At 33.2% G+C, this 17,616-nt stretch overlaps 1 protein-coding gene across 1 annotated transcript; it reads left to right on the top strand.

The window, feature by feature from the left end:
- Positions 1–1,644: 1,644 nt before the first annotated feature.
- Positions 1,645–13,476, top strand: LOC108745649. The gene is made up of 3 exons (XM_018481944.1): positions 1,645–2,063; positions 9,699–9,860; positions 11,193–13,476. The coding sequence occupies exons 1-3, from the start codon at positions 1,988–1,990 to the stop codon at positions 11,456–11,458; spliced, it is 504 nt and encodes a 167-aa protein (XP_018337446.1). The 5' UTR covers positions 1,645–1,987; the 3' UTR covers positions 11,459–13,476.
- Positions 13,477–17,616: the final 4,140 nt, after the last annotated feature.

Below are 17,616 nucleotides of genomic sequence, written 5' to 3'. Positions count from 1 at the left end.
TGCGCTCTTTTTTCTTTTTTCTCTTTCATTGTCTTTTTTCGTTTTCAATTTTACTATTTTTACTTATCTATTATATTTTTTTATTTATCTGTTATATTTCCTTTATTTATATATGATGACTATAATTATATATTTGATTAATTTTTTTTTTTCATTTGGTTGTAACAATTTTGTATAATTGTAATCACCGTAATAAAAAATAAATACTGCTTTCTTTCTTTCTTCCTATTTTCTTCGCGATGTCTAAATAAATTTTATCTCGTTTTAAGAGCAATGTTTTTAAAATTTTCAAGCAACCCGAATAAATCTATTTATGATAAAATATGTTAATTAATAATGTATTTTTGAATGTAGAAAGATGTAAACATGTCAGTAATTTATTTATTATACGTTAGTTGGATCTACAGGTAAGAACTAATTATATTTAAAAGTAATATTATATATCCTGGTAATCACCACATTTTATGAGCACGTAAAACTGTAATTAATGTAATTGATAGAAAAGTCTCAAATTAAATAATTAATGAATTAAATATAATAAATTAATAAATTATATTAATATCGTATTTATTATCGCGATTAATTGTATCTTAATATTATATATTCTTAAAATTGTATTCTTTCATTTACAATAACTTCATAAAATCAATATTTAAATTTTAGAATTATTATATATCGGTTCGCGAAACTGTTTTATTTTTCTCATGTAATGCATGTACAGTAAAGCAGATTGTTTTTTTTCTTCTTTTGCAAAGTCTATAATTTGTTTGATAAAAAAACGATATTGCTCAGATAAGAGACACGAATGTAAAGCGAGGAAATAGGACACGACGTGCTTGAACGTGGCAAACAACAAAGTACCGAGAAGTCAACAATTCTAAGCGGAAACATCGCTGCGAGATATTGTAGAACATTGTAAAGGATGTGTAGGCGGTATGTATAAGGTATAGAAAATTAACAAAATTCAAGCGCTTTAAGCAATCAACCGTGAAAGAACGCATACAGAATATTTTTCAAAAGAAAGATGCATTAAAAAAAATATTATAATATCTATTGTATTTTTTTAAACCGGGGGCGTCATATTCTCTTTAAAATCTTAAAATTTTTTCCAATCCTACACATTACTTAATGTTATTAATTAACTATGGAAATTATGGAATTTATAATAATACTAATTTATTATTTGCCAGATATTTCAATTTGATTTTTATTTTGTCATTTCAACCTTTGATATTTATTATAATATATCTTATGCAATAATATTCGCGTATATCACAGAAAATATAATATATCGCTGTATCTCCTGAATCTATACATCTCCTCGACGCGAGACCTAAAAATGATCGAACGAAAGTGTATCACTGCGAATACATAGCATTCTTAATAACGCCGATGCAGGAGAGGGAGGTTCACCAGCGCGATCGTATACGTGAGGGTGGGCACCCTCAGGGTATTCGAGCGGGAGGAGGGCAGCGAGGAAAGGAAAACGGCGCGTGCACGGCACCGGTGCACCATCGACGAATGCACCGGCGCGACGCGGCGGCGGCGGCGGCGACGGCGAGCGCATCGCGGGTGTTTGAGGGGGTGGGATCTGCCGCATAGCGTGCGGATATAGAGTGCTCCAGAGAAACTCGGTAACTCGGTCGCGTAACGCGCGTCAGTCAGTTGCTATGCGTCCGGGTGAGGTGGTGAACGCGGCGCGCGACCCGAGAACGGATCACCGTCCCTGAAGAGAACGGAGATCGAATCTCGCGCTCTCATCCCGGCCGGGAAGCGGCGATAACAACGGCAATAACAACGACTGTTATTACGACGACGACGAGGACGACGAGGACGAGGAGGAGAGGCGAACGCGTATATTCACGCACTGTCCGATCTTTTCCCCGGCGACGACGGCGACGACGACGACTGGGATACCCTTCATGCGACGACGGTCGCGGGCACCGCGGCACGATTAGATCCACGAGCACATGGTCCGGCGATCGCGATGACCATGATCGCGAACCAAGCTGCGTTGATCATCGGCCTCGTCTTCGTCGTCCTGGCGGCCACTTTCAATCGCGGTGAGTTGTCGATCGTACTCGGCATTCAACTATCGCGACGGGCCTGTTTTTTTTGTGGAAAGTCTCCCCGAAACGGATCGACCTGTTTGTGAAGTACGGTATAATAGCGATCGAAGTAACGAATCTCGATCCTCTCGATATTTGCGCGATTCCTTTCAAGGAAGATCTTCCCCATTTTCCGCACACGATTTCCTTTATATCTTATGACGAATGTAAGGTATCGATGTAGGGGGTAATAAAATAATGTAAATAACGATTCTTATTTGGGGCTGGAAAGAAAGCAAGCTTCGACAGACAAAAACTCTTTGAGCAACGCATTTATTTTTACATGTTTTTACTTCGTTTTTAAAAATATCGAGCTATTACAATAGTAATAGTATACTATTATAATATAATAGCATACTATTATAAAGAGAATAGAACTAGAAATTACTATTTCTATTTTACTAGAATTTTAAAAATCTACTTTTCTACTATTATAATATTTATAGAATTCTAAACGAGCCAACACTAGATGACAATGTAATGTTTGCTTTATTTAAATTAACATAATGAAAATCGCAGACTTTTCAATCCTGTTTTGAATATAATCAATGCTCCTTATCAATGCTCCTTATCATGTAAATTGTTGACAAAAATTTAATCATCTTAGAGTAGTAATGTAACAGTGATGTCATTGTGTACTTGTCCTAGTATACTACACAATAAATTTATCGAATCGTTATTATGCGACATAATAGAATATAAACGTAAAAATAATTATCTAACTTATATGATCATCGTAACATTATTATGCGTCGAACATCGAGTTTCATCAATTGGAATACCACACAGGTTATTACGGAACATCGATTGGAATATTCTCATGAATTCTATTGAGACAATATACGCATCTTAGATGAGAAAAAAATTCTGAATAAGAGACTCAGAAACAGAAATACTTTTATCAAACAACAAATTAATGGTTTAAATTTACAGAATAATACGGAATTATTGGATAAAGCTTATGATAACATAATTATATTTAAATGACGCGCTTATTCTATATTTTATATTTTATAAGTTTGTATTGTGTGTCTTGTATTGTTGTCTTGTCAGATGAGACTCGACGGTCGATACATAAACAGCTTGATAATGTTTTAATGTTTTAATGATTATGTAAGTTAGAGAATTATTTTTACGTTTATATATGTATTCTATTATATAACGATTCGATAAATTTATTGTATAGTATACCAGCAAGTATGATGACATCACTGTTACATTACTACTTTAAGATGATTAAATTTTTGTTAACAGTTTACATGGAGCATTGATAAGGAGCTAAAACAGGATCGAATCGTCTGCGATTTTCATTGTTAATTTAAATAAAGCAAACTGCACATTGTCATCCAGTGTTAGCTCGTATTATTTGATTGTATTGATTTATCTCAATCAAGCTTTAATATTTAGTTTATCAATTATATCTATAGAATTCTAACATATATAGTTTATTTATAATTTTTATTATATAATACTTATTTAATTTAAATTATAAATATATAATATATTATATATTTGAAAACTATTATAATTGCATTAGCAACTTTAACCCTGCTGAAAATTTAATATTAAAATCTATATTTATAATGCTCTTTTTAAGGACCGTTTGTTTCTTTTAATTATAGTCATCTCATTTGCACTCTTTTTTTTTCAGAAAGACTTCGATCATGGATTTAACTTTCTTGAATAGCGCTGAAAGATGTTGAAAGATTCAAGATGCCTGTACAATAGAATGACGTCCTTACGTCAGTTTTACATTGTCTAACTTGCGATAGTTTCCATCAATGCGGCATTTCCCGGGGAAATATAGGAGATTGTTTCGACGAACATTTAGAGAGAAGTTTAACTGACGGCAACACTTCTCAGGAAAATGTTCACGGTTTCAACAGGCACTTCGTACTTTTAACAGGAAATTTAGGCGAGAAGTAGAAGCGCTCTTGCGCGAACTTAACGGACAAGAGAACTCCATATATTTGATATAAATCGGACTAAATTGCCACTTTTGAACATTGCTTCGTCCGAAAGCATAGGAACGATCGATAATATGACCTCGTGCACTTTATTCAGAATTGGAGTGAGGAAAGGAGTTGTATACATTACGGGCGCAATGCGGCGTAGAGGTGATGGCAGGGAAAGTTATCGTAAATTAGTCGCCCAGACGTCGTCGCGGGGTCATAAAAGTCCGGACAACACAAAAGCTCAGAAGACGTTTAACCCTTTGCGAATTAATCTCGAGGCAAAATTAAATCCTTTGTTTCCCTCAAGTTTTGTGTCAAAATATGTAGTCTCGAAATCATCAGGTCCGTTTTAATGTTTTAAAGATCACGTGAAAGTAAAAACATGTTTTAAGAAGTTTCAACATTGTACAGAAAGGAAGTTTTGGTGAAAATGGAGATCCAGTCTTCAAAGATTCTACTCTTTCAATTGCAAAACTTTGGCAGGATTTCTTTATCCTTTTTGTTTTCGAGAAATTCTCTTTGCAATGCGCATTATCGATGTAACAATTTGCGATTTGTACGTGCGATAGTTCATCTAAATTTTATCACATTTATTTCGAGCAAATAAATAAAGATTTAGTTTTTTAATCGCGTCAGTTAAACTAGCTTCTCTTTAAACTTTTTGTATTTGCCATATTTACGATATTTTATCGCATTTGTCTCGAGCAAATGAAAGTTATAGCTTTTTTTTTATATATCTTGTATGTTGAATTATTCATGACTATGTATAGATAGATCAGTTGTTGCAACTTGTGGACAACTTTGAACAGTAAAAAGCGTTAGCGAACTGATTATATGAATGAAATTGTGAAATATACTTTTATGTGGATCATTTTTTTTTACATAATACTTAAATATATTGGCAATACATAAGTCAGAAAATTAGGTCACTTAAAATGAACTTATCGCTAAATTCTAAATTCTTAACGTTTGAAATTTAGAGATTGGTTTTAATACTTTTAATTCCTTTTCATACTTTTATAACCGTTTATTTTTAATTGTACAAGGATCGATCGGAAATCAAGAAAAGATGTAATATGAATGTTTTACATCATTGATAAATCCTTTAGAATTTAGACACTTCGAGGTATTTTCGGTTTTTATTCAATTTTACAGAAATAATATTCGATTTATTTTAATTCATCTATTTTTCGGGGTGAATGGAGAGAAATAATTCATTCTTCCGTCCATTTCTCTTTTTTTCTTCTATGAATTATTATTCTATGGATTTCGCATTTTTTGTGTCGCAATGTTTAGTAATGTTGGTATTATACGCGGTATTACGGTTTGCAAAAGATACTAGTCGGTGAATTCCTACAACGGTAGCACTTGTGCTTCTTCGGAACAGAGCGGATCATGAAGATAACCATATGCGATTGTCAAATCGAATCCTATTATCGTGCTAGAAAAATATCGCAATAACTACACGAACAAAATGATTTTGCTACTTTAAAAATTTAGCTATAGAAACAGATCTGTGAAAATGTATAATTTTGTTGAACTATCAAAATAATTATGTCAGGCACTCAAGCCGGTTGCTAGAAAGTCAAAATTTTTTGCAGCATTGTCGTGCTTGAGTTTCCTATGTAATTATTTTGATGATCAACAAAATTATTCTCAGATTTGTATCCAAGCGGATAAGTCAAAATGATATCAACATAACTCCAAAATGATCATTAAAAGTAAATTTTTCAATCATTTCTGATAAATTTTAATGCCATTTTGACATTATATCGTGACTTGTTGTTTTGCTTGAATATTTACTATTTTTTGATATTTCAACAAAAAAAAATATTTCGAATCACTGAAATGATTCTTTCGAGAGTAATCGCTTAACAACAAATTAAGAAAGAAATTACAATTCTCTCTGTCGAGACTTTAAGCAAAATTATAAAATAATTCTATTAAATCTTATTTGATCGGGTTATTCACAACTTATTTAATCGCAGATTACTTTGGAACTTTTTTGCATTTATAGAAAAATTTCTACGGTAAACAAATTAACTTTTCAGAGAGAAACAGAATAAACATTTCAATTTCTGGATCTAAAGTTCTCTCAGAATACATAATATATAATAGGAACAGATAATGCTATTACAGTTAAAGAAATGGAATTTTTTTTAAAATAGAAAACAGAAAGAAAAAGAGAGGAGGATGAAGAAGTAGAATTATTATAAAGAAAACTATAATAGAAATAACAAAAATTTATGTTGTATTAAATATCTAAATTTTTTTTTGCTTATACGTATTTTATTTTATTTCAATTAGTTACAACATGACAGTTCGTTTAATTAAGAAAATCAAACAAGTTTTTTTCCAGAATTAAATCTCATCAGAAGCGCGGTCTGGTTTTGTCGCGTTTAAATTCGATCGTCCTCGATCGAAACGTCGTACTTTAAACACATTTTCCTGCATCGACGTTGTCGATATTTGTATCCGGTGACGGCGACAGCGGAAAAGTTGAATCCGGGAAACAGCCAAGAATTCACAATAGATATTCGTTTTCCCAGATACGATTAGAAGCTGCGATGTCGTTATCTTCTCCAGCCCGGGATCGTCTGCGGGTCGATGACGTAACTTTAGCGGCGCAAAGGTGAAAGGTGAAAGTATCCGGACGAAATGGCGTAACTTGGTTACGCTCACGATAACGTAACTATTTCGAATCTGGCGGATTTCGTGCGATCAGTCGACCATTCGCTTCTGATCGAGTTGTATCGCTTTTATAGCGTGTAATCACAATCGTGCTGATATGATAGATCTCACAATAGACACGTTCGCGAAGCGAGGATCGATCACTGGACGCTCGCTCGGTGAGAATCATCCAGTTTTCCCTTCGCCGATCGAAGTAATTGCCGATATGATGTTAACTGGCATCGGCAATCCGCTTTCGGGATATCACGGATGAATGCGCTATATCCGACAATTTGTTGAAATTTAGGATAGCGCCTACGAAAGCCAACGTCGTGAGGGCTATCGAGCGACCCACTTTCTCCTTCTCCGACCCCTTTCCTCTCACTTACCCCCCACCCCCCACCCCTCTGCTTGCATTGCGTACTCTTAATATAGTTTTTGTTTATCCCGCTTTTCTTGTAATGATGGCACTATGCCTTCTTTTGTCATTTCTGCTCTATTTTTCTTTATAATGATTCTACTCCTCCTTTCTTTCTTTTTTTTTCTAAAAATATTTCATTTCTCTAATTACAATAGCATTATCTGATCCTGTAGTGTGTATTCTGAAAGAACTTTAGATTCTCGAAATTCGAAATTATCTTTGTTCTGTTTTCTTTGAAAAATTAATTTGTTTATCTAGACAAAATAAGAGCAAAATTTTAATTAGCGACGTAGACTTTTATTATTTACTTATTGTGCAGTGTTTTTTTTTTTGTATTTTCTTTGATTTTTATTTCTCTTATTCTCTTTTTCAATGCGTACGTTTCTGTATTTTAATTATACATGTATAGCGTATACGTAGAGGAAAGATTCTTATGAGATACTGAGTTTATTTTGAGTAAATGCTAGAAATCTATGGACAGAATTAAAAAAAAAAAATAGGTTATTTTAAAGGTAATTTAATAAGCTTTAAGATAAGATGTTATGTAAAATTTATTTAAAATTCTATATTTTTTTTAAATCAAAGAAATGTAAAAAGTGAGCAAATGACAAAGTAAAAAAATTGTGCTCTTAATATGAGAGATGCCCCGAGAAATCGATAATAAAATGCAAAGTACATTAGTATTGCAATTAAAAAACTTTATTGATTAATGTTTCTAAAATACAAACAAACACAGCTAACGTACGCGAAAAATGAGCATGCGACGGATTATACCCAGAACTCGTCTTCAGTTGCGACTAAACATCACAGAAATAGACACTCGATGTTCATTCTGGTTATCCTTTTAATTATTGTACAATAACATTTAGACTTTAGCAACGATTTTCACTATAACATAAAAGCATAGGTTATTTCATATTGGAAATACCCTAACATTTATATAGCCCGGGAAAAAATCGCTCACATATAATTATACATGGATTTTGTGTCTCAATCATATATGAATATATATGATTATGTAAATACATATATAACATATATAATTATAATGGATCATATGTAATTATATATGATTCAGACAAAATCTATATATAATTATATAAGAGCGATTTTTTTCCCGGGAACATATTACGATTTCCACGCTTTACGGTTTTACGATCATCAAAATTAACTTCTATAATTAAGCAATTCAACATATCCCATATTTTTTCTATTAGTACGATTTTACTCTATCACTACATGAAGAATTTATTGCCAAATATTTACTTATTAAATAATAAACAATATTTAAAGGCTCATCTCAATGAAACTTGAAGACATTTAAAATCTTTTTTTTACAATGACAGGCATGATCTAATAATGAATTTCCTACTAAATAGTTTTCAATTCAAGAGCAATAAATTCATGGTGGAACCAATAGCGTTCATTAGTTTAACAGAAACGCTACTACCTCATATTAGGTGCCTATCTCATAATAGGAGGCTTAAACTTCTCTGTACTTAATTTCATCAATAACGAATAAACCTTTGCTCACCAAATAATCACCATTCGTTCAAATTTTATTCTTCCTTCACCGACAAATGTAATTTATGCATAATGCAAACGAAATAAATCGCTTAGATTCATGCACTTGCAAATTATCCGACTTCAATGAAACTGTATGATAATTCATTGTAAATTGTCGGTTTGAATAAAATTTAGTTGTTGATGATACTGTTGATATATTTAAGTTTGAGACACGCACGTATTCGATCTTATTTAAAATATTCAAAATATAAGTAAAATTCTTTTATGTTGGCTCCATAAATATCTTGTACAAAACTGATCTCCAAGATTATTTTATTTTATAAGAATTTTAATTTAAGAGTAAAATATTCTTCTGTTAATTACAAGTATGATTGTCTATGTGTATATATATATATATACGTAAATACATACGATTCTGTATTCGATGATAGATTGAAGAATAATATAGCATAGAATCTGGAAATCTTTTCTATGTGGGAGTGCAATTGTCTAATTTTATATCCGGCGGAAAAAAATTTGATTTCTTCGTATCGAACTACGAGACAATTGAGTGAAGGTCTTTGCGTGTCTCGGCTGACTGTTCGATATCAGCTGGCGCCGTATCAGCCTGGTTTCCGTGGGATGCGACCGAGTGCGTGTCATTACGTCACAGAAGAGCAAAACGTGAATCAGACCTTTTCCCGATTAATTCTCATCGCGGCTGACGTTAGTTGAATTTGTCGAGAAATCACGGCCAAGTTTCTGGTCTCTAAAATACGAGTCACTAAAATATTCATAAAATACAAAGGGAAAGAGAGAATTTTAACCGGTTGCACAAAATGTTCATCGTAATCTCTCGTATAAATGTATAAGATCAGTTGCCACTGTTTAAATCGCAAAAATATCACAGAAAATCTTAGAAATATCTAGCGTTCTTCAAGGTTCAAGGAGAAACTATTTTATTCTTATAATAATTCTTTGCAAATCCGACTGCAAATACAAATGCATGATGATCGATTTTTTTGTTTGTTATTTCAGGTGAAGCGATAATATGTTATCAATGCAACAGCGAGTACGACCCCAGATGTGGCGACCCATTCGATTCGTACAGTTTGGGGACTGTAAACTGCAGCTTTCAACCTCGTCTGGAGCACCTCAGTCACTTGGAACCTACCCTTTGCCGAAAAATCAGTCAAAAAGGTAAAGTCTCTATTTGCTTCTACAAAAGCAAGTTAAACTTCACCTAACAGAAATTCTGAAAGTTTTATATTTATTTAAAATAACCATTGTTTATCAATTTTTATTTTAATTTAACTCCACTCCATTTATTATTATAATAATTTTTCAAATAGCTCGCAACTGTAATGTTTTACTGCATATTAAAAAATTGTTATTTATTAAACGTGATTCATATCAATTACACATTAATTATATATAAATTAGGCATGTTTTGATCCGCAACTCACAAATATCATCCTACACTCATATTACATTTTATAAGTAATGCGATAGCATTGCAATAATGTCATTTCAATGGGCAACGTTCTGACAGGCGTTAATGCGATTGGATTAATTATGAGGAATTGAATTATTTATGAGCATTTTCGTTCGAAAGCTATCGATTCTGAATTAATCAAAGAGTCCATTGAGCCGTCAATGACAAGTTTGAAACATGAATAACCGCGCGTTTAACTCAAGAATGATCTTCTAATCTTTCAACGTAAACAATCATCTGAGATGATTTTTACAACTTCACTTAAAAGTCATTACTATTAATGATATATTGTATATTATTGATTGCCCTATAATTTACTTGTAAAATAATCAATAACAATCAATAATACACAATATATGTAGTATTTGAGATCTCTGAGATTATTATACATACTCAAGTAACACGCAATGTCACAGTGACGTTAAATTGACATAAAATTCAATGAAACTTTCCTCAAATTTTAATCAAACTGACGTATGTGTGTATCTCGACCTTATCGCGACAATTGAGTGTTATTTGAATAGATTCAGTATTTATTTTCTTAACAAGTAAGGTCTTTTCTTTAAAAGTAAGGAAATCACACACAGACTTTTAGGATCTCTTTCACCAACTCCGATTAATCCTAATCGATGGCTAACTCAATCATCACGATTGCCAATGTGAGAACTAGACATAATTTGTCTCAGAAGAGGAAGAGAGTGGAGACGTTGTGACACATTAAACTGCTGTTAGCACTTCTGCGAGTTGATCGTCGATTAATTTAACTAGAAGTCGGTGAAAGAAGCTTTTCTAGAAGTCCGTGGATGAAGTTAAAAAAAAAAATACATATAGATTTTCGGATCAATAAAAGAAACTATCGTAGACTGAGCATTTGTTCGCTGTTGGAATATAAAAATCATTCTACAGGTGACTATTCCCGGTTCAAAGATTCATATCTATCTTAGATTTAAATCTCATTTAAATAATTCTAGATTCTAAACAGCGAAGGTAATTTAAAAACAGAGATTTTTCAACATCGTTCCCGCGAACTGTTGCAGTGTACGGGAAGGAGAGGGTCGTCCGCAGCTGCGGCTACATCACGGACGCTGAGAAGGACAACGGCGAGTGCCTTACGAGGACCGGCACCCACGATGTGCGCGCTAAATATTGCTCGTGTACCAGTGATCTGTGCAACTCCGTCGAGAGTCTCCGCACGCCGTCCCTACTGCCACTGGCATCCCTTCTGACTGCCGTATTGGCGACACCGAGTCTGCTCCTATCGTGCCCGATCGTGCCGTCTCGTATCTCCCTCTCAGCAGCCTAATTCTGCCTAGTTGTTCTTCAAGTCGCACCCTGAAAATCTGAGATTCCATCCCCGGCCCGTCGTCGCGCCGTTCACACGGACCGTTCGTATACCTTGGATTTACTCCTCATTCCGTTATATTGATCGATCGAACGCCAGTCGATCGTTGTTGTCAATTTCCCTACTAACTACAATTTTCCCGATTGAAGAAGATTGCGAGATCGCGAAAAAAATCTTCTTTGTTGGATGGATCACCCGGTCTTCAGATAAGAGTTCGATACAGCCAAGATACTTAAGATTTGGATTGATGACTGTGGGATAATTAGAGATTCTTCAATTAAAAGCGATAAGTAGCCTTATGATAGATGCAACGTAGTGATTTCAAAATGAGTTAGAGTAATAAGTATGATGGATTGTGATGGATAAGTATGAAATAATGGATTACGAAAGAATGGCTGTATCGTTCGCTGCTGGGGGAAAAGTCATTGTTCCGACTTTTCGTATTCATAATCGCGATTCAATTTGAGATCCAATTTGAGCTGAGTTTGAATTGATCTTTCATTTGAAAAACGCTTCTCAAAATCACGATTTAATCAATCTGATTCAATCTTTAGTACAAATCTAGCTCGCCTGAAATGAGGATTAATCGTGGATCGATCTACGGCATATGAATACGTACCCCTAAGCCTATCAACAATTATACCGGCTTTCGGCCTAATTAAATAGCGCTCAGACAATTGAGAGGCACGTCAATCTTCACTCCGCCAACGAAGGAAACTTCACACCCAAGCAATATTGAATTTTTCCTTCACTTGTTCCAAAGCAGCTAGCTATTCGAATTATACAACGAATCCGATGCGCCGCCACCTGTACTTCTCAGGATCTCGAGATCGGCTTCTCAACGCGAGATACAAAAATCCCGATTTCTCGCGCACTTGCATTCACGAGGGCCTTTTTGATAATCGTCCTTTCTGAAGGACGAAGGACGACATTCAGCTAACTTCTCGTAGATAACTTCAAATTTTCGCCGCTAATGAAGAGATTTTAGATTTTAATCGACCCCTCGAATGGTGTCTTTGGCTGCGAACGGTCCGTAATGTAGCCAGATTAATTAACGTAGCGTAACGGTGATAACTGCCAGATGCGCGAGGGCGACATTTCAGTAGTATACATATCTCTGCGAAGAAAAAAAACCAGGAGAAAACGTAAAAAAAAAAGATACCACGGCCTCTGCGTGTAAAAGAAAAAAAAAAAAAGAATTGATCACCGACGCCTCTCGTGTTGCGCTGATATCGCGCTAATCGTTCGATTCTCATTCGGATTTCATCGGCTGTGTCGACTCGGCTGTTCAGATAGAGAATTTCCGGATATTTTTTTGCATAGACAGATTAAGAGGAATCGATTAAGGAATTCCTTCTATTAGTTTATTTATTATTTAAGTGTCTCAAAATTATTCTTAAACATTCAAAAATGTCACTTATCACAGTTTTTTCCAACAACCTTACGCGATCTCTTAAATCTGCAAAGTTTCGTGGTTTAGAAGAAATGGTGGAGTTTTTTGCAGAACGCATTCCTATCAATTCCTATCAATTTGTCTATTTTTGTACAGGAACGACCGAATTTTAACGTGCGACAAGTGCAATATCGGGATAAAAAAAAGAGCGCAGCAGAAGAGGTGAATACCTTATGAAAATTTACGATTAGTATAACAATAAAGAGTAAAATACACGGTAACAAAGTAGCGGCATCGCGATAACACATTTCGCACCTCGTCTGCTACCGCTGAACACATTCGCGTGTCTGTGCATGAGTGTGCCTGCCTGTATGTGTGTACGCATTAATTACGATGTACGTATATGCACGCGAAGTAAAAAAAAAGTATATAAAAATATATTTTGTCGTTGAAATAATAAGCCAAATGGAATTGCACGCGAGATTGACAGGCATGCTTATTTTTAGAGGTGCAATGACACGTAGCGTTTACGAAACGAACCGGGATATAATACGGGACGCGTCCGCGTCGCATCCGTTCAATATTATTTATCACGTATCATAATTTAATCGTGATATAATTTATGTAACATAAGTTTTTCCAATTGGTATAATATTCGGAAAACTTCTGAGTAAATTATTATCGATTTATAACATGGAATTTTAACTTAACTGTGTGTGTGTGTGTGTGTACATAATAATAATATAATTAGTTATATCTATATAAAATCTAACTATAGTTTTTAATATAACTTTAATATAACATATAATTTTTTTCAATTAACAATTATTTTAAATTTAGTAAAAACAGAGAAATAATGAAGATGTAATAGACAAATATTTGTTTTATTGAAAGTTTATTAACTTATCTTTGAAAAATTACGTTTATCTAGAGCTCTCACACACCATTCATTCGATATCTCCACTCAATTAATACCACTTGATACCAAGTTTTCCGATTAAATTGAAATATAATTTGAACGGATACGATATATCATTTCTTTAAACTTTGAACGATTCTAAAACGAACTGTAAAAGACAGGATAATGTAAAACACATATAACATATCGACGATATATCGAAAGAGAAAAAGAGAGACCTCGCATTTAGCTCTAATGAGAATTGAAGATTCGCCGTCGTGTCCACGAATTATTCGCGTGTTTCGCAAAACTTTGCAATAAGTGCAGTTTAAGCCTGAGTCACCTGAGCGTACAATAACCGCTGTTTGTGTGATGTATGAATGCTTTGTATGTTTGTGTGTGTCTGTGTAATAATAATTGAGCGTAATGCTAAATTCGATAGCTCAATTAGGGTCGGTTGTTGCACCTTCGTGTAAAGCGTTTAATAATATAATTTACCAAACCAGATATAAGTACCTCTCTATCTCGTTTTAGAACGCGCATTGATTGCAATATAGACAAAGGGATCAGTTGACTGACATTGGGAAAACCGGTCCTTAATAATTCGTTGTTGCTCTTTTGATCGCGATTGATAGAAGAGGTATTCGGTAATAAATAAGTCTTCGGTAAATACAGGATGTTCGGTAATGAGAGCGCATTATGATGGATAATAGTCTCAGTCGGAAACTTTCATTGACAAAATTCTTTCATTGGCGAAATTTAACGAGATATTACGTTCTTTTCATCATTTTGAAAAGTTATGTTAAGTACCACCATATTTCAAATTGAGATAATCTTGATCAAAAATTTTCTTAAAACTCTTCGCATAATTTTGCAGAATTTTCATATAAATTTTACAATTTTTTAGAAGACTTTTCAGGTTTTTTTTACATTTCTCGGAAATGTTGAGAAAGTTTTACGTTATAATTTTTTTAATACGTAAAATATTCTAAGATTTCTTATTCGATAATTTTCGAAGAAAACTTAGAAAATCTGAAGAAGTTTGAAAATTTTAAAATATGAAAAAAATTCTTAAAAATAAGGAATATTTCATTTGGAAAATTCATTAAATTTCTTTTCACAACTTAGAAATTATTCATGATATTTTTAAGAGAATAGAATATTTTACAAGCAACTACCATGCGCTTAAATTTATAGCAATCGAACATCCTCTATAATACTGATGCTAATAATAATAGTAATAATAATGGCAACATATATACAGCAGCATGCCGGCAAACATAACGAACGAGCGATAACATATGACATATGAGAAAGTAGATGGATTATTGACAAAAATATGAAGAGAAATTAGATGAAGTAGGTGCGCTTGATCAATATAAACTACGCATTGTAGCAGTTCTACAAAGCGATCATCTTTATCTTTATAATACCGCCGTTACATCCTGTCGTTGCCGTTATCTCCATTGATATGGGCCGCTATCAAACAGTCTGTCGCGTAAACAAATTCTGCCAATTTGCAAATTTTGTTGGCAAAAAAGTTACGGATCTGGCATACTCAATGCTGCTGGCAAAACGATGACAGAAAGGCAGAACTGTAGCAATACTCATCAATAACATATATGGCAGATTGACAGCTGAAATCAAGCAGACGTTGACTTACTTTATTATAATTTATTGCATATTGAAAACAGAATTAAAGTGTTCAACAGATTCTACTTGATTTCTGCCACCGATTTATCTAGTTACGTCTAGCAAGTTTAGTTGACAAAATACAAGCCTAATGCAAACATAGGTAATGCCAATTCGCTAACAATTTCCAATTGAATTTGCTACCAATCTGCTACTATACTGCGGACAGTTTGTTTACTGGGTACTATTACCATCACTACTATTACTATTATTATTATATAGTTATTGTTAGTACGTACATTACCGACCCATTGTTACAAATAATACTGCTAATAATTATCATTAGAGTGCAAATGTGGCAACAACCGTGATGAACGTGATATGATATCGATAAGATTGGAAACGAAAAGGAAAGAAGTACGGAAAAAAGAGAGGACTCAGCGTGGGATGTAACAAACGATTTTGATTCTGGTATTGTCATAAATTATAAATTAATATAAATTATGTTTTTCCAGAGACTATTCTGTGATATAATTAACACTAAAATTACGTGAGCTGCATTAATTCTTAAATTTGACACCAAACGGATTGTTCATTTCTATATCTACGATTCCTCTCCTTCTTTACTGTTATAAAATAATTAGAACGAGATAAACTTTTTGTTGTTAGGTTTGCATAAAAAATCAGTTATGATATTAACATCGAGTCTCGTAGATTCGATAGTATCTTTTCCTCAAGATTTTATATTTTCTTAAATAAATGTAATATTTGCGATATAAGAAAGACAGTACTAAAATATGAATGCGACGAAATTTCTTTCTGCGTCAATGTTATTGAATACTGTTTTACGTTTCCTATCATTTTAATAATAGATATATTTATTTATATATCTACTTTTGCAATTTGATTTTATACGCAAATCTGACAGTAAGAATTTTTCTTCCAAAAAAAAAGAGCTCTCTTTTATCTTCTTTGTCATTTCGAGATTGATTTTATTCAATCTCTCATTCGGGACGAACCCAGACAATTGAAAGAAATGCGAAGTTCTTGTTGTTGAGACAATTCGCTTGTATTTTTTTGATACATGTCGCAATAATAGCCGCGTAGTAAACGATTGAAAACATTATCACCGTATAATTGAGATTCATTATATTTCAAAGGTAGTATATCGTATTGTACGAAGGTATAAATATTCTGCAATTACATACATTGTATTGAAAACTGTATGTAAAACGGCCGTTACAATTATTACGTGGAATTGCTCGCGTGACGTATATTTCTTGCATGAACGAAAACATTAATTTCGCGATCTCGTTCAAGTGAAAAAAATATTGCAGTTGTCGAATGATCAGATAATGCTCTACCGCACTTTATCGACTAAAAAGGAAAAAAAGTAAAAGTTATTGTTGCATTATAGAACAGAAAACATGACAGTGTACATCTACAGTTAATATAAAAAATAGCTGTTGTATCTTGAAAGTAGCGACACATAGTTTTTATCAGAGAGAAAAGTCTAAGTGCGTTTGTCTTGGCCTTTTTCGTAGGACCATCGAAATTTACACACCACCATTCATTTTAACATGTTGCATTAGATATCCATACAGAGAAAGAATGGTTTTGTTAAAATATTTAAAAATTTACTTCGAATTATCTAAAAATATCAAAATAATTACATAAGACGCTTAAACTAATTGCTAAATCATGTTTGAGTTTCCTACATAATTATTTTGATAATCCAACAAAATTATATATATATATATTTTTTTTTTCGAATTTGTATCTACCTAAATTTTTAGATACTTTAATAAAATCGTTCTTTCACTGAGGAGAAGGGTATCCACTGGTCTTATGACGTGATACTTAGTAGTACCCTTCAATGGATTTCTAATGGCATATGCTAAAATGGATGTTGCGGTAATAGCATGAGAATTTTGATGATCCTACAAAAAAGGTCGAGAAGATGGCGCACTCAAAATTCTCTCTACTATTATATAATATTGTAACATAAAATGTATTATGTGTATCTTAAAAATATTGTTATAAGAGAATTTTTTAATTATAGATCGCTATTTCCAAGCTGAAGTAACACCTCTTTATCAAAATGTTGCACTTTGAATTATATGCGAAATTAATGATTATTGTATTGAGATTGGCTTCAATAGTGCATTATCTTTTAAAAAAAAATTTAGAAAATTC

The sequence above is a fragment of the Trachymyrmex septentrionalis genome, unplaced genomic scaffold (genome assembly GCF_001594115.1).
Source record: "Trachymyrmex septentrionalis isolate Tsep2-gDNA-1 unplaced genomic scaffold, Tsep1.0 scaffold14, whole genome shotgun sequence".
In the NCBI taxonomy this organism is placed as follows: domain Eukaryota; kingdom Metazoa; phylum Arthropoda; class Insecta; order Hymenoptera; family Formicidae; genus Trachymyrmex; species Trachymyrmex septentrionalis.
The sequence above is the reverse complement of the archived record's forward strand: the minus strand, read 5'-3'. Positions and strand labels throughout refer to the sequence as shown.

Excerpts from the sequence above, each read along its gene's own strand:
- LOC108745649 (XM_018481944.1), top strand. The coding sequence starts at position 1,988 with ATGACCATGATCGCGAACCAAGCTGCGTTGATCATCGGCCTCGTCTTC. Across the intron at positions 2,064-9,698 it reads GGCGGCCACTTTCAATCGCG|GTGAAGCGATAATATGTTAT; the intron begins GTGAGTTGTCGA and ends TTGTTATTTCAG. Across the intron at positions 9,861-11,192 it reads CCGAAAAATCAGTCAAAAAG|TGTACGGGAAGGAGAGGGTC; the intron begins GTAAAGTCTCTA and ends GAACTGTTGCAG.